Below are 23,904 nucleotides of genomic sequence, written 5' to 3' on the forward strand. Positions count from 1 at the left end.
GATCAACCAGGATTGGAAAGCATGCCTGACAGGGATCAGTTCCCACACCTCCACCTGTTTAGCTGAAAGAGAAGGTGAAGGGGTAACTTGATCACAATCTGAAAGTAACCCCATCGGGAACAAATATGGGATCACGGGCTCTTAGATCTGACAAAAGTCTAACAAGAGCCAATGGCTGGGAGATGAAGCGAGACAAATTCCGACCAAAAATAAGGTGCTAATTTTTAACAGTGAAGAGAATCAGCCAATTGCACCAGTTCATCAAGGGCTGTGGTGGATTCTCCATCAGTGGCCATTTTAAAATCAAGACTGATGGTTTTTCTAAGCTACCGGCTCCGACAGGATTTGCTTCAGGGCAGCTCTCTGGCCCATGCTATACAGGGGGGCAGACCAGATCATCGCAGTGGGCCCCTCTGGCCTTGCAGGAAGTGATCAATGAAACAAAGCACTCTGGGACTGGCAGGCCTTAAATGTGGATCTCGCGGCTGCTGCTCACTGGAGGGCCTCCAGGTGGGGTAACCGCTCCCCTCACAAGAGTCATCCAGAGCCTGGGCTGGTTGGCAAAGCTCAGCTTCTCAAGCATGCGGAAGGCTGTGAATGGTGGCACCTTTCTCTCCTTCCTGGCAGGGAAGAGGTTAATATTGCTGCCAAGCGGGAGTGGTGATAGCTGCTATGCAGGAGCGATCGCCCTGAGCAACTTGGTTCTTTTGTGGACAGGGGCATCACTTTCGGTGGGTTTAACTCATTCCCCAGGGTGGGCACGCAGACTCTGTGATAGGGCTGGTGAATTTTCATGCCCGCTCGGTTCGGCTGAGTTAGCTTTAGGGGAGGGATGCACCCAGGTCTTTTCAGACGCTCAGGCTAGATATAACCATAAAATATCAATGACTCGGAGACTGTGACCCACCCAGAGACCAACTGAAAAGGCATGAGAGAGCTGGGAAAGGGGAGGAAAGGAGCGAAAGCCAGAGCATCCAGGGAATTCCACATTTCCATGATGATCCCCATGATCCTCTGCAGCTGGGGAATCTCAGAGACAGCAGGTGGATTTGGAGAAGCCAAAAGAAAAGGAGTACTTGTGGCACCTTAGAGACTAACCAATTTATTTGAGCATGAGCTTTCGTGAGCTACAGCTCACTTCATCGGATGCATACCGTGGAAACTGCAGCAGACTTTATATATACACAGAGAATATGAAACAATACCTCCTCCCACCCCACTGTCCTGCCGGTAATAGCTTATCTAAAGTGATCATCAGGTTAGGCCATTTCCAGCACAAATCCAGGTTTTCTCACCCTCCACTCCCCCACACAAATTCACTCTCCTGCTGGTGATAGCCCATCCAAAGTGACAACTCTTTACACAATGTGCATAATAATCAAGTTGGGCCATTTCCTGCACAAATCCAGATTCTCTCACTCCCTCACCCCCCTCCAAAAACCCACCCCCATACACACACAAACTCACTCTCCTGCTGGTAATAGCTCATCCAAACTGACCACTCTCCAAGTTTAAATCCAAGTTAAACCAGAACATCGGGTGGGGGGTGGTAGGAAAAAACAAGAGGAAATAGGCTACCTTGCATAATGACTTAGCCACTCCCAGTCTCTATTTAAGCCTAAATTAATAGTATCCAATTTGCAAATGAATTCCAATTCAGCAGTTTCTCGCTGGAGTCTGGATTTGAAGTTTTTTTGTTTTAAGATAGCGACCTTCGTGTCTGTGATTGCGTGACCAGAGAGATTGAAGTGTTCTCCGACTGGTTTATGAATGTTATAATTCTTGACATCTGATTTGTGTCCATTTATTCTTTTACGTAGAGACTGTCCACATCAAACTGGACAGTCTCTACGTAAAAGAATAAATGGACACAAATCAGATGTCAAGAATTATAACATTCATAAACCAGTCGGAGAACACTTCAATCTCTCTGGTCACGCAATCACAGACACGAAGGTCGCTATCTTAAAACAAAAAAACTTCAAATCCAGACTCCAGCAAGAAATTGCTGAATTGGAATTCATTTGCAAATTGGATACTATTAATTTAGGCTTAAATAGAGACTGGGAGTGGCTAAGTCATTATGCAAGGTAGCCTATTTCCTCTTGTTTTTTCCTACCACCCCCCACCCGATGTTCTGGTTTAACTTGGATTTAAACTTGGAGAGTGGTCAGTTTGGATGAGCTATTACCAGCAGGAGAGTGAGTTTGTGTGTGTATGGGGGTGGGTTTTTGGAGGGGGGTGAGGGAGTGAGAGAATCTGGATTTGTGCAGGAAATGGCCCAACTTGATTATTATGCACATTGTGTAAAGAGTTGTCACTTTGGATGGGCTATCACCAGCAGGAGAGTGAATTTGTGTGGGGAAGTGGAGGGTGAGAAAACCTGGATTTGTGCTGGAAATGGCCTAACCTGATGATCACTTTAGATAAGCTATTACCAGCAGGACAGTGGGGTGGGAGGAGGTATTGTTTCATATTCTCTGTGTATATATAAAGTCTGCTGCAGTTTCCACGGTATGCATCCGATGAAGTGAGCTGTAGCTCACGAAAGCTCATGCTCAAATAAATTGGTTAGTCTCTAAGGTGCCACAAGTACTCCTTTTCTTTTTGCGAATACAGACTAACACGGCTGCTACTCTGAAACTTGGAGAAGCCAGCTTTGCTAAGAAGGAGAACTCCAACTCTGGGTCTCTGCTGCAGCTTGGGGAAGCACCAGGAAAACAGCCAGCGAAGGGGACAGTTTGGGGAGCTCTTGCCCCGACTTGAGTACAAAGCAGAGCTCTCCAGTGGCTTATTCCCGCTGCTCCCCCCCACCCCCACCCCAAGGTGGGATGGGACTGCACTTACCACGGAGTAAGTGGAAATGATCCGGATACAGCAGCTTAAAACCGAACAGCGTTAATATCACTTCCACGGAGAAGGAGCCGCGGTCAACGAAATCCCCGTTGAATATCTGCCGAGGGGCTGCGCTCAGGAAAACGGGCCCAGGCATCACTCTGGGATGAAGAACACTGTGATCCACCTTAGGTACTTGTATGGCCCCCCCCCGACACCACCACAGTACTGGAGCAAGCAACCCTGGGATTTGCCATTTTACAGAATCAAAGCACAGAGAGGCTAATGGATTGGCTTAAGACCACACAGGGACTTAAACCCTGGTCTCCAAGCCCTAGGCTGGCAGCCCTAGCCACTGGGCCAGCCTTCCTTCCCTCCCTTTCAGCACCTTTCCTCCCCCCAACGCCGCTTTCCCAGTCCCACCCAAAGGCCTGACAGATGGTGTGTGACCCCCCCCGGCTTCTCTCCCCGGAAAGCATCTTAAAGACCCCCCTAGGACACCCCAGCTCCAGTGTTCCCTCTAATTTTTCCCACGCATGTGAGGAACGAATTTTGTTATGTGCACCAATATGGAGGTGATGTGTGACACATCACCTCCAAACTGGTGCACATAACAAAATTCATGTGGAGGGGGTGGGGCCGAAGGGTTTGGCATGTGGGAGGGGGCTCGGGCAGAGGGCTGGGGTGCTGAGGACTCCGGCTAGGGGTGCGGGCTCTGGGGTGGGACTAGGGATGAGGGTTTGGGGTGCAGGCTCCCCCGGGGCTACAGCGGGGAGAGAGGACTCCCCCTCAGCAACACCTGGGCTGCGTGGGGAGAGGTGCTTCTCCCCTGGCCGCGGCAGGTCTAGGCCAGGGTTGGGTTGGGGGTCAGTGGAAGGGCTCCTCTCCCCACAGCCACAGCAGGTCTGGGGCCGGGGCTGGGTTGAGGCACCTCTCCCGCTGGCCGCGGCAGGTCCGGGGCTGGGCTGGGGTCAGGGCGCCTCTCCCCCAGCCGTGGCAGGTCCGGGGCTGGGCTGCAGCCAGCAGGGAGAGGCGCCTCTCCCCACCACAGCAGGGCTGGGGGAGAAGCATCTCTCCCCACCGCAGCCCTGAGCGCCTGCATGGCACTGCTGAGCAGCTGGGCAGCTTAGAGAGAATTTAGCCCAGCACCACCAAGGTGTAGCTTTAACTCATTCCCCAAGCCCTCCGACTCAGGACTCATGCTCTGCTGTCAGGCTCAACAAAGCACGGCAGTCAGGAACAGGTCACTATGGGAGTATAATCTCTATGCCAGGGCTGGCAAACTTTTTGGCCTGAGGGCCGCATCGGGTTTTGGAAATTGTATGGAGGGCCGGCGGGGGGGTGGAGGGGGGGGGCTGTGCCTCCCCAAACAGCTAGGCGTGGCCTGGCCTCCAGCCCCCTATTCCCCACCCCCACTTCTCGCCCCCTGACTGTCCTCCCGGGGATTCCTGCCCCATCCAACCCCCTCTGTACCCTGTTGGCCCCCCTGGGACCCTTGCCCCCATTCAACCCCCCTGTTCCCCGCCCTCTGACCGCCCCAACCCCTATCCACACTTCCGCCCCCTGACCACCACCCCAAACTCCCCTGCCCTCTATTCAACCCCCGCTGCTCCCTGCCCCCTTACCGTGCTGCCTGGAGCACCGGTGGCTGGCGGCATTACCGCCGTGCCACCCAGCTGGAGCCAGCCACGCCACCACGCAGCACAGAGCACCGGGTCAGGCCGGGCACTGCAGCTGCACTGCCCCAGGAGCCTGCAACCCCACCGCCCAGAGCACTGCGCCAGCTGAGGCTGCTGGGGAAGGGGGAACAGCAGGGGAGGGCCAGGGGCTAGTCTCCCAGGCCAGGAGCTCAGGGGCCGGGCAGGAGAGTCCTGCGGGCCGGATGGGGCCTGCGGGCCATAGTTTGCCCACCTCTGCTCTATGCCGAGATCTCAGTGGCAGTCAGGACCATTTCCCACACAGTACAAATGGGGAAACCAAGGCACGGGGAGGGGAAACAATACATCCAAGCGCTGGAACAGAACCCAGGTCTGTCTCCTAGCCCTGTCACCTCCTGTTCCTAGAGAGCACACATCACATGCTAGATCAAAGGGGGAACCAGCAAAGGATACATATGGGTTCGTTTCAGACGGCAGCCCGTTCAGTTCAAATATATTCAGCAAGTCGTAATACTGCCCGTGGGTGTCTCCGCACACCGTGACCTTCTCTGTCTGGGAGAGGCCGAGAGAGGAGAAGAGAAAAAGGAGAAGGAGACAGAAGAAAAGTAAAACCCAAGCCAGACAGAGCACCTCTCCCCATGCAGGATCCCAATGCACTTTGCAAGAGTGGCTTCAGCCCACTGTGGATACACAGCCACCTCTGAGGTGGGACATGGCATCTGTTTATACTGGGACCCCTCACCCAGCACAGAAACTCAGCCACATCTGGGGTGGAGCGTGGCAGCTGTTCATACAGTGATCATTTCCCCACACACGTCTGGAGGGGGCATGCCAGGTGTTTAAACAGGGACTGCTCGCTGGTCTAATAATTGGGCCTACACATTTACCCTAATTGCAAGCTTAACTTTAAAAAGTGAGTATATGTTTAATAAACTATAACGACTGCTGATGGGAAAATGTGCCAAAGGGAGACAAAAGGACTGAATCGGTCTAAACCAAAATGCCTACTGATATAATTCAACAATTGTGTTAAGATCGTGCCTGGTAAACAAGTGTGGGACTGGAAATCAACAAACCAAAATTGGTGTGTCAGAAAACAGGCTGAATAGGATAAAATGATGAGAGGACGGACTATCCCACCCATCAAGCCCTTCCGGGGTCCTCCAAAAGAGACTTCGGGGGAGGAGAAAGCTGGCAGCATGGGAACTATTTACCAAGGGTCATGGTGGATTCTCCATCACCAAGTTTTAAATCCAGAGCGGCTGGTTTCTCAAAGGATGTGCTCGAGGAATGACTGTGGGGAAGTTCACTGGTGTGGGTTATGCAAGAGGTCGGACTAGATGATCAAAATGGTCCCTTCTGGCCTTGGAATCTATGAAACCGTGAGGCTGGCTGACTCAGACACATGCTTCACCATCATGGCTGCTACACCCACCATCTCCTTGGACCCTGGACTGTCTTCATCTCAATCCTGAGACATATCCTGACCAGACCAGACCAGACGGAGGGAGCCAGATGATATCGTCACCTCCAGTAGCTCCAGCTAAATTCTGAATACTACCTGGGACATGAGACTTTGTCTCCTTCCTCCAATGTGCCCTTTTCCTTCCCTACCTTATTTCTTCTCTTTCCTGTCTCTCTCCATTTTCCTTCGGTCTAATAAGAGTCTGGCTTAGCTGGCCAACACTGTTGTAAGCCTGGGACCAGAAGGAGGCAGCCCAGAGGAAGGCCCTAAACAGCCCGATGCTCGTACAAGTTTGCCAGGTCTCAGAGTGGCTGATCAGACCGGGGGCTGGGCCTGAGTTTTTCCAGCAGTTAGGCTGCAAGTAAAAGTCAACCACAGACAGAAGCTGCCTTTTCTGTCTTTCCTCTTGTGGCTGTTTGTCTGGTCTCCTCTCATCTTTCAGACTTTAATAGCAGCCGCTCAAGCGCATTTCAACTAACTTTGTCTCTCTTCCCCCAAACGTATAGTAACTACCATCTCTAGTGCCAGTCTTTTAGATGTCAGAGACGGGGAGTTTCTTTCTAAAATCCGTCCAGCTAAAGGGAAAGGGAACAAGTGAGGCTGTTAAAATGAAAGCCTAACTTAATATTTTACATTTCAACCTCTTTTTCCTTATTTTCTGTATCCTGAATAAAAGACTAAAATGACGTTTAACAATGCGCTTGCCATGGTGCTAAGCAAGCTGAGGTCCCCACAGGTTGTTTAACTCTGTTTAATGTTGGACAGCTGCAGGGCCAGGTTAACGCTTTTGACTCATTGGGCTCATATGTTCCATCTAAATTAATACATCCGTGGTGAAATGCAACCACCTCTGGGGTTGGACATGGCAGCTGATTAACAGGGCACAGTAACACTGCTCGCACTGAAGACACAAGGAGAATATTGGGTTCATTTTGACCAGCAGGAATTTAGGGAGACTGGATGGCTGAGGTAATAATCTTTTATTGGACCCCCTCATCTCTCGAATATCCTGGGACCAACACGGCTAGAACTACATTGAATCCAGGAATTTAGGGAGGCAGGTTGGAATTGCATGCCTGAATATGTCCCAGACAACAACGATAACGACCCTAACTCTGGTGAAAAGGATCATGGGATCCCTCATCACGAGCCCAGCACATCACCATGCTGGGACAAGGAGGGAAGTATGTAACTCAAGGGGAAGAAAACGGCCTATTTCAAGCAACCCGGCCCCTTTGAGGGCTCTGACTCTGGTTACGACAGCAATGGGTGGATCAAAGAACAGACATGTCAGAGCCTCCCACTCCAATCCCAAAAGCCGTTGGACAGCTGCAAATGCTCTCAGATAAGGGCTGGACACGCAGTAAGGGATTCCCCCTCCCACTCCACTGCCTCATGCTGCAACAAGAGGCCATCCCAGCGGCTTAGCCAGCCAGGGATGGATCTCCGCTGGTCCAGAGCCCCATACAGGTTAGCTTGGCAAGCCCCAAGTTAGGTGAGGTCAGAGGTGGGAGGAGACATGGCATGGATTGAACAGCTGCTCATAGGCAGTGCTGGCAAGCCATGGTTCGAATTACACCACAGACTGTTTTGGCCCCCAAGCAGCCTGAGGGGGGACGGGAGATATGAAGCCACCGGAGCTTCTGCCCACCCAGTACTGCGGGTTTGGGATCCCAGGACCTGCCACCCCAAGGCTGCAGAGAAGGATACCCACCTCTTTTAACGTGGTTTCTACTAGAGTGGGGAGTTTGACGAGCACCTCCTTCACCTGCACCAAGATCTGCCCAAGGGGGAAAAGGAAGAGTTAGCAAAGGCAGGATGGGACGGGAAATGAAGGACACAGCCCTGTCTCCAGATGCAACAGGTCCCCGCCCTTTGCCAGCATCTTGCTGGGCAAGTCCCTGGCCTTGCAAACAGGGGGCCCCACAACACACAGGGTGGAGAGTTCAGCTCCCAGCATGCAATGTGCCATCTTGATGACACGGAAGCACTGCAAGCTGGGACATGTAGTCTTTATGGCTCCCTCTATGTTACAAAGTGACACTGGCTGCAAGCTGGCTCCATTTTACACCCTGGACTCCTGTTGACCTGCCGCAGCAGTCTTTGCCACCCACAGCCGGGAAAGAGGATGCCAGCTCCTTCCGAAGAAAGGGCGAAGGATTCCACGCATAAGCCTCCCGGCCTATAGCAGGGCAGGCAGGCAATTACCTGATAGGCACATTTTCTGTGGAGTTTCTTTTGATCCTTGTACCATTGCATTAACTCCTTCATGAACGCTAGCGTCACCTTCCCGTTGTCCAGCTTGGGGCCGCTGTACTCGTCCTCGATGGCTGGCAGAAGCCGAGATGGGAGGAGAGCAGAAGCACTCGTTAGCAACAGGACGGCACCCAATAATCCAGAGCCCTGCGGGCACTGCCCACCCACCTCCGCTGCTTACATGGGCTGCCCGCTTCCACCCAGCTGCACCCTACACATCCACAGCTGTACATGAATCCTCTCCTTCGTGCATGAGCTCCAAGTGCTTGGAGCCAAGACGTCCAAAGGCAGTGTCGTTAGGGCCTGATCCTGCCAGAGGCAGAGTCCCCTTGATTCACACTCCAGGGGGTGCTTGACACATCACGGGATGAAGCCCCATCGGCTCAAACAGGCCCTGGAACCAAAGACATTCATCTGACAGAGGGACAAGCCACTGACTAAAAAACCTCCATGAATTGTCCAGGGAAGCCTGGCAGAGGAGACTGAGCTGGGACAGGCAGAGAAGCGGATTAGGTGCGTGTTTTGGGCACTGGCGCTGCTCTCAGGTAGGAAGAACCGCAAGCACGAAGTTCTGCTGAGCTGAAATCAATACGTGGGCAGATGGGCCTGTAGCCATTTGCTTGGTAACGGCCGGCACATGGAATTTGTAAGCACTCCTCTCCCCTTTTCCCAAACGTTGAACAGCAGGGGGAATTAACCACTGGAACCAACTCCTGAAAGAAGGGGTGGATTCTCCATCTCGCAATAGCTTCAGGTCAAGACCGGATGCCTCTCCAGAAGGGTCGCTTAGCCTATCACAGGTTAAGGGGCTCAGCACAGGGGTAGTGGGATGGATGCTATACAGTAGATCAGACTAGATGCCCTAACAATCCCTCCTGGCAATAAAATCGAGGAATCTGTGCACCCAAATGGTCGGAATTTCAAGAGATCTCAGCACCCAGTAGTATGAGCTCTTCAGAAAATCTGGTTTAGGTGATGTTTTGCTACGATTCTTGAGTCATAAAATCATGTTTCCGTGTAATTTTTCAGCTGGAGGGCTATTTATAGACGCCCTGGAATCATTGCTTTAACAGCTCATCTTTTCCGAACGGCTGCCTCCTAGCTACTTATTGGCCTTTCCCCATGTTATTATTTGTCCGACTGTAGCACCTTGGAACCTCCTCCATTCACTCACTACAACAAGACAGGAATGCCGGTCCGATTCCAAACAGCATGTGCTGGATTTAAGCGAGCAGTGACTTTTTATTGTCCCGCATGACAATGTTCATTTATGGGTGAGGGATGTTAACCGCAGTTTGTGGAGTCAGCTCTGACTCAGAGAACCAAAAAGTCAACAGGCCAAGAGCCCCAATAAACCAGAGCTAATCCAGTGGCTCCCGGCCAGGAACAGCCGCCAGCAATACACGACAACACATCTAGTATCTACCGCAAACACCCTTGAAAGCAAAGAAGTGAAAAGGGGTGAAACCATCAGCTGTGTCCGGCCCCTTTATGCAGAAGAGCCAAGGTGGTGTAAAGGGGCCTAACCCCCCCCCCAGATCCAGCCAGGCCAGGATTCTCCCTGGTGCAGGCACTGTGGAAGACAGCTGTAAGGCTGTCCGCAGAGGACCCTCTCACAAGCACTGGCATAAGGGGTGTGTTGGGGTCAGGACACAACCTATAGTGCTGTGACTTAGGCCCCCAGGACTATCTAAGATGTGCTGGTGGGGCCTCTCCAGCCCCTGGAGCACCCCAAGATCGGGAGAGCAAAATGTGGCTTAAAGCCACCTTAGCGTCCCCCTACTCTCAGCTGTACCCTAGCGCTCAGCAGACCCCCCCAAAGGCACCCCGAGTTTGTATCTTCTACTCCTCCAGCCAGACACCACCCACCACAGCCAATACACCACAGCCTTCGCGGTCATGTCTCACCCTCATCCCCCCAAACGCACCCTATGAAGGACACAGTCAAGTCACGGATTGTAGAAATCTGGCGCGCTCTGGTTGGAAGAGGACACACATTCCCCTCTTGCCATGCCGACTGACTGGGTTGACACAGGGCCAGGTTGACAAATCTAAGACCCTAGAATGTCTGTACATAGCCTGGAAGCCAGGAGGCTACGAGGAAAAATTATTTGAGGGATTCATCAGAAAAAAGGGAAGAGCAAAGCCTAGCCACCTCACCTGTGTGGTGTGTGAAATAGATAGCTTTGATCCTAGAGCCTGGTTCCCCGAGCCACCAGGCTACCTGGGACTCTTCCTGAGACATCTGAAACATCAAGGGGAAGAGGGAGCCTTTTGCTCTTATAAATGAAGCAAATTTGATCTAAGTCGCTGACGGAAAACAGCCCACAATGCTCTTCTGACAGAACCCCTTTTTAAAAGCCTGGCATGGCACAGACTCCAAGGGGCTAACCAGCTTCCATCAGAGTTGGGAAGCCTGCATCCCTGCCACAGATGACGCAGGCCCCTCTGATACTAGCAGGAGAACGGGGAAGAGGGTTACAGCCCCCTGACTGGGACTTGGCAGAGCTGAGTTTAGTTCCTGCCTCTGCCACGAACTCGCCATGTAGTCTGAGGCAAGAATTTTCAGAAGTGACTAAGCAGGTTTTGATTAAATCAATAGGAGCTGGGTGGCTGGGTCCCTTAGGGCTGGGTTTTCAAAGATGTTTAGGAGCCTAAAGATGCAGCTAGGTGCTTAACAAAGGTGGGATTTTCCACAGTGCCTGGGCAGGTGAGGTGCCAAAACCCCCACTGATTTCACCTGCTTAGGTGCCTCTGAAAATCCCACTAGGTGCCAATCTGCCTCTTTAGGTGCTTAAATCCCTTTGAAAACCCGCCCTAAGGGCGGAGGCTCTCGAGTCTAGATGACTTTGGATCTTTTAAAAATGGGATTATGGGGCTTTTGAAAGATTTATCCCTAATCTTTCTGGGCCTCAGCTCTTCATCTGTAAAACAGGGATAGCAATCCTTCCTTTTCCCCCACCTTATTTATTCAGATTGCAAGCTCTGGGAGGCAGGGACTGACTCACTGTGTACGTGCACTGCCTGGCAGAATGGGGGCGCTGATCCCCGGCACATGTTACTGTATAGATAGATTCAAAAACAACCGGGATCTCCCAGCTTCCAATCCTGGGTTTTAGTCATGAATCAGCACCCTTTGTGGTCAGGATAACACCACCCCAGGACAAACCTGCCCCAATCCTCTGCCAGGATGCCAGAAGCACAGGGGAGAGCTCGGCTTTGTCGGAATCACACACACATATTCCTCTCCAGCAATGTCCTTGTAGTCTCATGCTGATCACATACACAAGGTGTGTCGCGTGAGATCATAGATTAAAACTACACAGAGCAGACAGGACACAGAAGCCAACTAGCTATTATACTAGGCCCAGAGCCCCACCTTTTGGTAGCTGTGTTCATGAGACGTGCATCATTGCATGAGGCAGTTATAGCAAGATATCCATGCAATAGGAAGCACGACCAGACCATAGTCTCCTCTGACCTCCTGTACACCACAGGCCAGAGTACTTCCCCCGTACTGAGCCTAATCACTTGCGTGTGACTGAGGCGTCTTCCAGCAAGGCATCTGGGCTGGACTGGGAGACATCAAGGGCTGGAGAACCCACCACATCCCTGAGCTGATTGTTCCAGCGGTTAATCACCCGCACTGGTAAGCACTTGGCTCTGACTTCCAGCTGGAATTTCTCCGGCTTCCCCTGCCAGCCATCGGTCCCTGTTCTGCCTTTCTCCGCAGACATCTGAGCCCTTCATTTCGCTGGTTCTCCCCTGGAAGGAGCTTAGAGACTGTAATCAAGTCACCTCTCAATCTTCTCTTGGATCAGCTACCCAGATCAAGCTCTGTCAGTCCCTGTCAGGCATTTCTCCAGCCCTCAGATTGGTTTCCTGGCTCTTTTCTGCACCCTTGACAATTCTGCAAAGTCCTTTTTAAAATGCAGGCCCCAGAGCTGGACGCAGGATCCAGCGTCGGCTCGCCAAGGCCGGGTACAGAGGGAAAAGCACCTCCCCACCCCCACTCACTATCCCCATTTCAACATCCAAGGGTCCCATTAGCCCTCTGGGCCCCAGCGCTGCTCTGGGAGCTCGTGGTCACTGCCCCTCCCTCGAGCTAGCCAGTTCTCCCCCAGCACCCCTGTGGGATCCATGTGACCAGAGAAGCCAGGCCCAGAGCCCCGCAGCCCAACTCACTCATGCTCTCTATGTCCAGGGAGTCAACCACGGAGCGTTTGTGCTCATCACTGGCGATGGCGCGCTCGAACGCCTTCTGCTTCACAATCTTGTTGCACTCCTGATACTTCATCTTGGCATCTTTGTCGTTTGGCTTCACCTTCACCACCTGGAAGGGAGAGAGCAGAGCACAGAGCCCATCACAGGCCAGTGTCAGGCAGGAAGGAGAAACGGAGGGAAAGGCAGACAAAAGGGCATGACAAGGAGAGGCCCGGGGAAGTGCGAGACTTGGCATTAGGCTGGGAGGCAGGACTCCTGGGTCCTATCCCCAGCTCTGGGAGGAGAGTGGGGCCTAATGCTTAGAGCAGGGCAGGCTGGGAGTCAGGACTCCTGGGTTCCCCTAGCTCTGTAATGCTGGGCACATCACTTAGTCTCCCCCATTGAAAACACAGTGACCTTAATAGGCACCGTCATTACTGTTTGAGGGAGGTGGGGCCTGTGCCCTACCTAGTGGCACTATAAAGCTACTGGGTGGGGTCATGGAGGGATCTCCATCAGAGTAAGCCCGGTGCCCATTCTGTGAAGGAGAAGCAGAGATCCATGGTATTTAGGAAGCACCAGGCACACGCTACCAATGCCCACAGGGTACAGTTAGCCAAGCCCTCACTATGTGGTAATCCTGCTCCCGCCATGGGCCACCGGCCCAACATCCCTCCGGGAGATCTCACAGACACCCGGGAGCCCACGTCTCCTGCATGGCAATGCAGCCAGTGCCAGGATCTGTTGCATCCTTTCTAAACCAGCCCCCAGACACAGTACGGCAGGAGCGGGTCCCCTGACAAAGTCCACAGCTATTCGGGCTGTCCCAGTGGAGCCTGGGCTCAGGGTGTCATTGATCTAGAGCTTTGAAAGCACAGCAATAATGGGACTGAAATGAACCGTAATGGCTTGGACAGGAGTTTACATCCCACGATGGCTGATTCCAGATTCCCAACTCCGGTCGCCAAAGGGAGAGGGGGAAAATGCGATTCCAGCCAGCTGGACGGGAGCATCATAGCGGCATCTTACTGCAGCCCACCGGCCTGCAGTGAGCAGGGCTGGCTGAGAGCGCTGCAGGCGGTGAAAAACAGCCCCAAGCTCCACATTATGCAGCACCAAGCCCAGCCAGAAGCTAAGACAGGTAGCGTGGCCGTGGGCACAGCATTCTACGCGGGGCCCTGCTTTCAGCTGCGTGGGCTGGCAGGGGTGAAACTTGAGTAAGTGAAACCTGGACACACATGGGGCGGAAGCTAGGGGGCTGTTTTTATGGATATCACCACACCTTTGTGTCCCAAACGATGGGACCTCTACTTTTCCCCAGGAAGACAGTTTTACAGTCTAGCTGGCCTGACCGATGTGAAACATTCCCCAGGACAGGAGCTAAAGATCCCTTTGTTCAGTTCATCCTAGTCCTACCTGTCTCCTGCCCTGTTTCGACCCATCACCCTCCTGGGTGCAGACGCCCTCTGCTCTCAGCTGCACCCAGGTGAGCTCACCAACCAAATGTTGGCAAAGGCAGAACTCAAGCCAGAGTGTTGCAAAGCCGGAGAGGACCACGGCGCTGCCGCTGGATTCCCCGCAGAGTGTCCCGCTCGCACTCACCGTCTCGTAGTCGCGCAGGGCGGCCTTGAACTTGCCCAGGGCCATGTTGCTGGTAGCCCGCCGGTAGTAGCCTTTGATGTACTTCTTGTCCAGCTCGATGGCCTTGGTGGCGTCGGCCAGTGCGTAGCCATAGCACTCTGTCCGCAGGTAGGCCAGGCTGCGGTTGCCGTAGTAGATGGCATTGGCGGGGTTCAGGTCGATGGCCTCGCTGTAATATTTCACAGCATTCTCGTAGTTCTTGCCTGGGGGGAGCAGAGCAGAGATGGGAGGTCAGCAGGCTCCGGGATGTCCAGGACCGAGCAGCACCGGGGGACCCAGGAGCATTTTGAGGGGGTAACAGATGCATTCGGGGCAGCAACAGCAGCAGGAGGCAGCCTACAGCTCTGGGCTGTTCCCGAGCTCTCTCTGACGCGCCAGTCAGGATCGAGGGCACGAGTCAGCAGAACTGAGGTTCCCCTCACCTCCCCCAGCTTAGCAGTGACAGTGCAGGGCACTCTCCCCCTACTCTCCACAGGGCACTGCCAGCTACCTCCCCAGCAGTGCCAGCCAGGCCTTCCAGAGGGGGTGAGCCTGCCCCAGCCATGGTAAGCCAGCAGAGCCCCTTTCCCACTCCTGCAGCACCTCCCCATGTGGCACCTAGGGGTCCAACATAAGCCACAGCGCACATGACAGCCCTCAGGCACCATGGGCTCCCCTGCACCTCTACAGAGCTCAAGCTGTCCCCCTAGAGGCTGGTCCCCAACCCCCAGCAATTTTGCCAGAATGTGGCCAGGGGCCTCTCCCCGCCTTGAAGCGGAGCCGCAGTAAGCAGCAGGCTGGGATTGGCCTAGCCCCACAGTACTACATCAAAGGCCCAGAGAGGAAGGCAGAGCCTATAAAGCCTTCATCCGCCCCCAGCCCCCTCAGAGAGGCGTTCTGAGGTACAGTGGAGTAGAGAGAGAGAGCCTGGAGCACGGGGCCTGGGGCAAGACCTAAGGCATGAACCACAGTCAGCAAAGCCAGGCCGTGCTAGAAGCCAAAGGCAGAACCTGTTATAGAGCTTACAAGTTCACCGTCCGGTACCTGAACTTGGCAAAGGCACAGCTAGCATGGCTGAGAGCCAGGTGCTCCTGAGTACTAGGCCCTGGGTGTTCGTGTAAACACATCCCAGAAGGCCCTAGCCCAGGTCCACCCCAATGGAGCATAAGATAAGATGGTTTAACAGAAGCAATGAATAGGGATGTTTTGTCCGAGACATCAGCAGCAAGGTACAAGGGGAGGTAACAAACAGATGTCAGGAAGCAAGGAAGGTGGTATGGAAGAAATGGTTTGTTTTCCGAACAAATATCAATGTACCAACCCCGGATTCTGTGTGCTGGCTTAGGGGACAACTTGACGTTGAATGTGCTGGTACCTTGTCACGAGCATACAAGCAGTGCACCCAGAGAACAACTGGGTTTTAGTAATTCCACAGCAACGACGACATTTATTGGTGAGCTGGATATGTGACTCTCTTGTAGGGGGACACCCCAAGTTAGAATCATAGAATATCAGGGTTGGAAGGGACCTCAGGAGGTCATCTAGTACAACCCCCTGCTCAAAGCAGGACCAATCCCCAATTAAATCATCCCAGCCAGGGCTTTGTCAAGCCTGACCTTAAAAACTTCTAAGGAAGGAGATTCTACCACCTCCCTAGGTAAAGCAGTCCAGTGTTTCACCACCCTCCTAGTGAAAAAGTTTTTCCTAATATCCAACCTAAACCTCCCCCACTGCAACTTGAGACCATTACTCCTTGTCCTGTCCTCTTCTACCACTGAGAATAGTCTAGAACCATCCTCTCTGGAACCACCTCTCAGGTAGTTGAAAGCAGCTATCAAATCCCCCCTCATTCTTCTCTTCTGCAGACTAAACAATCCCAGTTCCCTCAGCCTCTCCTCATAAGTCATGTGTTCCAGACCCCTAATCATTTTTGTTGCCCTTCGCTGGACTCTTTCCAATATATCCACATCCTTCTTGTAGTGTGGGGCCCAAAACTGGACACAATACTCCAGATGAGGCCTCACCAATGTCGAATAGAGGGGGACGATCACGTCCCTCGATCTGCTCGCTATGCCCCTACTTATACATCCCAAAATGCCATTGGCCTTCTTGGCAACAAGGGCACACTGCTGACTCATATCCAGCTTCTCGTCCACTGTCACCCCTAGGTCCTTTTCCGCAGAACTGCTGCCTAGCCATTCGGTCCCTAGTCTGTAGCTGTGCATTGGGTTCTTCCATCCTAAGTGCAGGACCCTGCACTTATCCTTATTGAACCTCATCAGATTTCTTTTGGCCCAATCCTCCAATTTGTCTAGGTCCCTCTGTATCCTATCCCTGCCCTCCAGCGTATCTACCACTCCTCCCAGTTTAGTATCATCCGCAAATTTGCTGAGAGTGCAATCCACACCATCCTCCAGATCATTTATGAAGATATTGAACAAAACCGGCCCCAGGACCGACCCCTGGGGCACTCCACTTGATACCGGCTGCCAACTAGACATGGAGCCATTGATCACTACCCGTTGAGCCCGACAATCTAGCCAACTTTCTACCCACCTTATAGTGCATTCATTCAGCCCATACTTCTTTAACTTGCTGACAAGAATACTGTGGGAGACCGTGTCAAAAGATTTGCTAAAGTCAAGAAACAATACATCCACTGCTTTCCCTTCATCCACAGAACCAGTAATCTCATCATAGAAGGCGATTAGTCAGGCATGACCTTCCCTTGGTGAATCCATGCTGACTGTTCCTGATCACTTTCCTCTCATGTAAGTGCTTCAGGATTGATTCTTGGAGGACCTGCTCCATGGTTTTTCCGGGGACTGAGGTGAGGCTGACTGGCCTGTAGTTCCCAGGATCCTCCTTCTTCCCTTTTTTAAAGATTGGCACTACATTAGCCTTTTTCCAGTCATCCGGGACTTCCCCCGTTCGCCAAGAGTTTTCAAAGATAATGGCCAATGGCTCTGCAATCACAGCCGCCAATTCCTTTAGCACTCTCGGATGCAACTCGTCCGGCCCTATGGACCTGTGCACGTCCAGCTTTTCTAAATAGTCCCTAACCACCTCTTCCTCCACAGAGGGCTGGCCATCTATTCCCCATGTTGTGATGCCCAGCGCAGCAGTCTGGGAGCTGACCTTGTTAGTGAAGACAGAGGCAAAAAAAGCATTGAGTACATTAGCTTTTTCCACATCCTCTGTCACTAGGTTGCCTCCCTCATTCATTAAGGGGTCCACACTTTCCTTGGCTTTCTTCTTGTTGCCAACATACCTGAAGAAACCCTTCTTGTTACTCTTGACATCTCTCGCTAGCTGCAGCTCCAGGTGCGATTTGGCCCTCCTGATTTCATTCCTACATTCCTACAAGTTAGAAGAGGCTATAGAAAAACTTTAAAAGGTAGGCTGGTGGCCAAGGATAAGGGAAGACATGAAAATGCACACACACAACTGCTTAACATGTGCAAAACAAGATCCTGCACAACGAAAAAGAAGAGGTGAGCTAATGCATCAGGCTTCGAAAGGGCTGTTCCAAAGCCTGCAGGTGAATTTTGTAGGGCCACTGCCTATAACGTCTAGGAAGAACTGATTTTGTTTATCATTGTGGATAGTTTCAGTTAGTGGGCGGAGGCATTCCCCGCAAGAAAGGAAGGTAGCCATGTCACTGCAAAGCCTTAATGAGAGAAGTATTTCCTAGATGGGGTTTACCTCACTGACTATTCTATATAATTCTAATAATGGGCCAGCATTTATTGGATATGTGTACCAAAGCATGGGCGCTCAGGCTGGTATTCCCTTACCATTGCATATCACCCTCAGGCCAGACGACAAGTAGAAAGAATGAATAAATCTCTTAAAATTGAGTTATCTAAGGTACGCAATGAACTAGGCACAAATTGGGATCCGGATTTCACATGGGTGCTCATGAGAATCTGTAGTCGTCCAAACCGTATGACTGGGCTTAGCCCACATAAAATACTGTTTGGAAGGCCTAGGCCTGGATGGGAAAATCTATTATATCCCCCAGATTGGGAAGCCATAGCAGCACTGGCCACAAAAACCTGGATGAATAGTCTTAAATATTGACTGGGCACGGTACAGGGGTCAGCCACAAAAAGTGAACCAAGCCTTTCATGAAAGCAGTGGCAAATAGGGGATCAACTAATGGTTCAAACTATCCCACCACCCAAAAAGAAATTGAATAGCACGGTCCACAGCAGACTATAAATAAACTGGGACCATTGCCGTACCTGGTCGAAAGAGAGAACCAACCTTGGTAGAAATACGCCACGCAGATAAAGGAGTTCAGGGCCTAAACTGTATGTTACATCTCTTAGTCTGTAAAAAAAGCACATCTCAAAAGATAACCATCTACAAGTATAACGGAATCTTTTCAAATTGGCATGGAGTTTTATTAAATTTGGACATACGGGCCGTATCAGTGCCCCAGGCATTAACACAAGTAACCTGGAATCAAATGACAACCTTTGAATTAAGTAGGCCTTATCCTGTCAAACAGTTAACTGGAAAAGAATGAATACAGTGGAAAATAGACAATGTACTAACTATTTGGTGAAACAATAGATACACATCAATATGGAAAATGGACCATAACAGGGTTCAAAAAAGAATTAGATAAAATTCATGGAGGATAGGTCCATCAATGGCTATTAGCCAGGATGGGCAGGGATGGTGACCCTAGCCTCTGTTTGCCAGAAGCTGGGAATGGGTGACAGGGGATGGATCACTTGATGATGACCTGTTCTGTTCATTCCCTCTGGGGCACCTGGCACTAGCCACTGTCGGAAGGCAGGATACTGGGCTAGATGGACCTTTGTTCTGACCCAGTAGGGACATTCTTATGTTCTTATGGAACAGGAAGGAAAGAAAACACGCTGGATGCTGGGCCCAAAGGTTTGATGGACAAGTGCGGGGCCTATAATCCAACCATATCCTAGATTTATTTTAATTTTTTTTAATTGAAAATCCCATGACAAAGGATGAAATTTTGTTTGAATTGGATGTGGACTGCTGGCAGGAGAATGGCCTTTGCAATAAAACCAGTGGTGCCCTTTCCAATGTACCTCAGTCAAATAAGGTTTACAATACATACAATTATGCTGCTTAAAAAAAACAACCCAAAAAGTGATTGTTTTTGTTTTCACAGGTCATGAAATTAATCTGGATACGAGGACTGCTGAGTGTAGTGGTAGTGACCCAATGTGCAGAGGGACTGGCTAACACCCAAAGACTAAACCAGACACGTTTTGTGACAAAAGGATTTGAATGGAAATTTCAAATAATCCCATTGTACTGGAAGCGGCCAGCCACGCTCATCCTGCAGGAACTGTGCTAAATGCAGTATGTGAAACAGAAAGACGACTGTAGTCGGGCTACACCATCGAAGAGCAGCCGTGGGGCCGGCAGCCAGGACCCCAAGCGCGGGGCTGGCAGCAGAGCCCCGCACCCAGGCCAGCAGCCAAGTTCCGGGTGTGGGGCGGTAGCGGGGAGCCTGGGCCTGGGGTGGAAGCTGGGATGCCGGGCGTGGGTGGCAGTGGAGCCCCGCGTAAAACGTGGGGGTGCTGCAGCACACCCCCCCGCATCCTTAATTCCCTGCCTCTGTGAACTCCTTAACAGTTAACGTTTAACCAAGAGAATTTTAATAGGTTCAACTGTTACTATTTTTAAACCCTATTTACATCCCTAGCCATTATCCGTACTTTAGCTCCCAACACTGACTCAGCTGTTACAGAAAACGCTGACACACCTGCAATTAATATCCCCATTGTACCTGAATCCCCACTAGCTAAGGAAAAGGAAGTACGAATTAGGAGAGGGAACAAGTCTCAGTTACAACACATCAAAGAGTGGAACGTTCGATTACAGCAAAAGTAGAGGATAACCTTACTTTGCCACATAATATTAAATCATACCCACATGAGAAGGCTGATGTAGCAGTTGATCGCTTTAAAGCAGTCAACCCAGTAACGAGCCACGTGGAAGGAATCATTAAAACATACAGGGCCTTGGCAGACAGAGTAACTATTATCAACGTAGAGGATAAGTGTAGTGTATCCATTCGTATTAATTATCTCCAGGCTTTATACACAAGAACTTGGGTAACATCTCCAGGTATTAGCAAATGTATTTATCATGTGTGGCCATAACTGTGGTACCGTGGTACCAATCTTATCCCCGCAACTTAGCCTACCACTATCACTGCTCCATCAGTGGAATGTCCACATTTGCAACCATGGCCAGAATCGGGCATCTTCCTACATCCTATCACTGAGTACCTGGTGGAAGATGCGGGATAGATGGATGTGCCACTCAAATTAAATTTCACCAGTATGGCTATGCACATGCAACGTCCCCACTAACATGACTGGTTTGATACAGAGATTAGGGTACAGTTACAATATTGGAAAGGTTTTCAAAATCCTTTAATGAAGCAACAAGGATGGGAAAAGAGAAGTGTCATGGACACAGTGTTGGGAGGCTCAAGCCTCGGCATGTCTGTATGGAATACAGGAGATACTGAAAACCTAAATCTAAAAGTGAACAGCATCATCAATGGGGTAGGAGGAAAGGCAGTAAAAACTGGGCGACATATTCGCCTATTGCCTAATCAACACGCAATAACCATTGATAACATACATTTGATTGCTCAAAGGTTTGAATACCTCAACACCACTATCCTTTCAATGACTTATTCCTGGGGGAATTCTGCACCAAAAAATAAAAATTCTGCACACAATATTTTTAAATTCTGCATATTCTTTTTCAAATTAACGCAATATAATCAAGCTGGTTTCAATTATTTTGGTAATTTATTTAAACTATAGTACAATGGATGGAGAATGGGAGTGGGGAGCACTGCAAGAAATCTCCAAATCCCCTGTGTCTAACAGTAATATAGCTAGTATTGACCATTTACTTCTAGTTATTAGTCAACAAATACATGCAGCCATATGCTCAGTGTTACATCACAGGAAACTGAAGAGCAAGTGAGGGCTGGGGACTCAAACTCACCATTTATACTGGCTACTGACCATCTCCAAAAAGGTCAGTAGCAAACAGTTCACAGAGCATATTTTGATAGGAATTTTTTTCAGTCCAAAAATGTAGACCAGTTCTAATCACTGAAGCACCACAAGCATTTAAAAGGCCATACTCTGGCAATGTAAAGAAGCCTTAAAATGTTTACACCTGTTTATACTCCTGGGGGAATTCACTAAGAACAATGGAAACAATTCACTAAACAGGCAGGCTGCTACATTCTGCTCTGCCTGAGAGAACAGAGCCTGCCTACCCCATGCTTACCTCTTCAGAACCACCCCCAAAGCCCTGCCGTTCCATGCCAAGCGTGCTGCAATAGCAAGCCAGAGGGACAGCGTCTCTTTCTCTCTCTCACCCACGCATGACTGCCCAGCCTCCCCCCCTCACCTGGTGGTGATTTACATTTCGACCAGCTGCTCTGGGTGCCCAAACCGACCTACCTGCACTGCCGGGGAGGGAGCACATGACCACTCTTGCAGCTTCCCTTTGCTTCCCCATCAGAAGTCATTTTTCTGCGGGGAAGCAAAGAAATCTTCAGGACCATGAATTCTGCATGCATGCAGTGACGCAAAATTCCCCCAGGAGTAAATGATCAATAGTTTGGAAAATAATTATGTTTCATTGGCAGTGGCTTGGGTAACCTATGGAGACAGTGTAATTGAAATAATCAAACATGGGTTGTTACATATAAGGCTACAAAAATGGCCCCGCTTATTAAATGGCACAGCTTTTATAAAACAGATACAGGAACAAGAAAAAGAATATTACCCCAGATTTCTTACAATTTGCTAAATCTGATAGGGTAGATTCCTAGACAGTCGTAAGAAGAGTAAAAATATTCAAATTATGATGGCTATTCCAAGGTGGACCCACGCTCCAGTAAAGGTACCTTACGCGAACAGTGTAGGAACCTTACTAAACAACACTTATGTGCAATCCTATCGTAGTGTGCCAGGGTGGATTTGATTTAAATCAAACTGATTTAAATTATGATTTAAATCACCAGTCAGAAAGACTCAATTTAATCATGCATTTCTACATACAAGTGCATTCTCGTTGGTTGTTATAACCTTAATACATATTCTTCACAGAGAGGAACTTCATTAAAATATTCCCAGACTGGGTCTCTTTTACGGCCTGCTGCCATTATAGGTTTTCCCTTCTAGTGAGAGAATGGTATGGTAGATCTCAAATCAATGAAGGCTACACTCAGAAAGACCTCAAGACTTCTGGATTATGCTGCTCAAACAGTTTCATTTTCGTTTCTACTGCCTGTCCCTCCCTTCTCACATTTATCTCCAGACTTCTTCTCCTTGTCCAGATCTATTCCGCCCCCAACAATCTTCTATCCATTGAACTTTTTGAAACTTTGCACTTTTAGAGAGAGGTAAAGGATTGACTCTGTGTACATAAATCTGCAGAGAGACAATAGGGTTGAGGTCTGTTATTTCTCACCTCTATATTATTTATTTTAAAACATTTTTGCTGTTAACAAGCATGTTATCTGTGGAGACGCAACCCCACAGTTTGAGAACAGCAAAACTAAGCATCTCTGATGGTAGCTTGAGAAGCACTGATCTAGAAGATATCTGATGTGGAGGACTGGCAATTTTTTTTTCCAATGTGCGCGCAGACCAGCAGCCGATGGCTCGCAGACCAGCACCGGTCCGCGAACCACCACTTTGAGTAACACTGTTCTAGACGGAGCACTGAGTCCCATTGGGTAGATAGAAAGATTAATCTAAATAATCTATACAGAAGCCCCTGAAACCCCAGAAGATTGGGTCCCTAATCCATGAACTATTGGAACTCATATACAAAACTTTTCTTAAACATTACATGATTATATTGTCTCATGCTACAGAATTAGAATTTATAATCCCTATTCCATGATGAGACATCTTTGGGCTATAATATATCTTAATTAAAACTATCTTTAGATAGGTTTTTTCCTCAAAAAGCATTTTATCAAAAAAAATCCGATTTAAATAAAAAAAAATCTGATTTTTTTATTTTTTTAAATAATTGATTTTTATCCACCCAGGTGTGCACCTGGTGACAGAAATAGATTCTGAAATCAACCAGGCTGGCTGCACAAAGCTGGAGGTAGCTGTGTGAATGCTACACGACTATTGACATTAACAGTACAAAAAATGGCTGGCCTTAACTGGCACAGAAAGAATTGGTCAAGGATTTGGTTTGTGCATTGGGAGTCTAATTTCACAATGTATGAACAAACCTGTCCTGGATTCTGCATAAAGGTCACAAACACAATCCAAATCGGAATTCATTCTTTCTGGCCAACCAGTGGCATAAACACCATCACTGAACTCATCACTCTTCCCAATAACATAAATGATCTAGCAACCAGGTTATTTCCCACCACTATGCAATTACATTTAAATATACAGGACTCAGAAGCACAAACCAAGGAAGCTTTGGTACCCATAGCTAACCTAATTCAACAACAATTAGAGGAGATATGGTACAAGAAGAGGTGGAAACACCTTGGTGGGCCATGCCATGTCCCTTCACATCCTATAGTCAGAACACGGCCTAAATCTTATGATTGTGCAAGCAGTAGCACTAATTGCCCTAATTGGACTGTGCTATTGTATCCGTTATCAAATGAAAAAGGCAAAATTACAGCAGCAGATTGGAAAAGGATTGGCTTGGCTATTAAAGTCATGGTAATGGATGAGGGTTAGATACTTATAATCACACGACCATGGAGGATCACTAGGTATCCTTATGTTATTCAATATGTTATTTTATAATCAACCATAAGCATTATATGCGGTGATACTTATT

The 23,904-nt window shown here is 49.8% G+C and overlaps 1 protein-coding gene across 2 annotated transcripts in view; it reads right to left on the reverse strand.

The window, feature by feature from the left end:
* The window catches only part of PPP5C (protein phosphatase 5 catalytic subunit), a 51,404-nt gene that overhangs the window by 19,038 nt on the left and 8,462 nt on the right, over window positions 1-23,904 (reverse strand). Inside the window, exons 2-8 of one of the 2 annotated variants that reach the window (XM_077840536.1) lie at window positions 21,534-21,605; window positions 14,020-14,261; window positions 12,400-12,547; window positions 8,167-8,288; window positions 7,673-7,738; window positions 4,947-5,045; window positions 2,848-2,953 (exon numbers count right to left, since the gene is read on the reverse strand). In XM_077840536.1, coding sequence (XP_077696662.1) covers window positions 2,848-2,953; window positions 4,947-5,045; window positions 7,673-7,738; window positions 8,167-8,288; window positions 12,400-12,547; window positions 14,020-14,261; window positions 21,534-21,591 — 841 coding nt within the window. In that variant the 5' untranslated portion in view covers window positions 21,592-21,605. The remainder of the gene's footprint in view (window positions 1-2,847; window positions 2,954-4,946; window positions 5,046-7,672; window positions 7,739-8,166; window positions 8,289-12,399; window positions 12,548-14,019; window positions 14,262-21,533; window positions 21,606-23,904) is intronic. The other variant, XM_077840535.1, reaches the window with a different exon arrangement.

This window comes from Eretmochelys imbricata, chromosome 23 (assembly GCF_965152235.1).
Source record: "Eretmochelys imbricata isolate rEreImb1 chromosome 23, rEreImb1.hap1, whole genome shotgun sequence".
Taxonomy (NCBI): domain Eukaryota; kingdom Metazoa; phylum Chordata; order Testudines; family Cheloniidae; genus Eretmochelys; species Eretmochelys imbricata.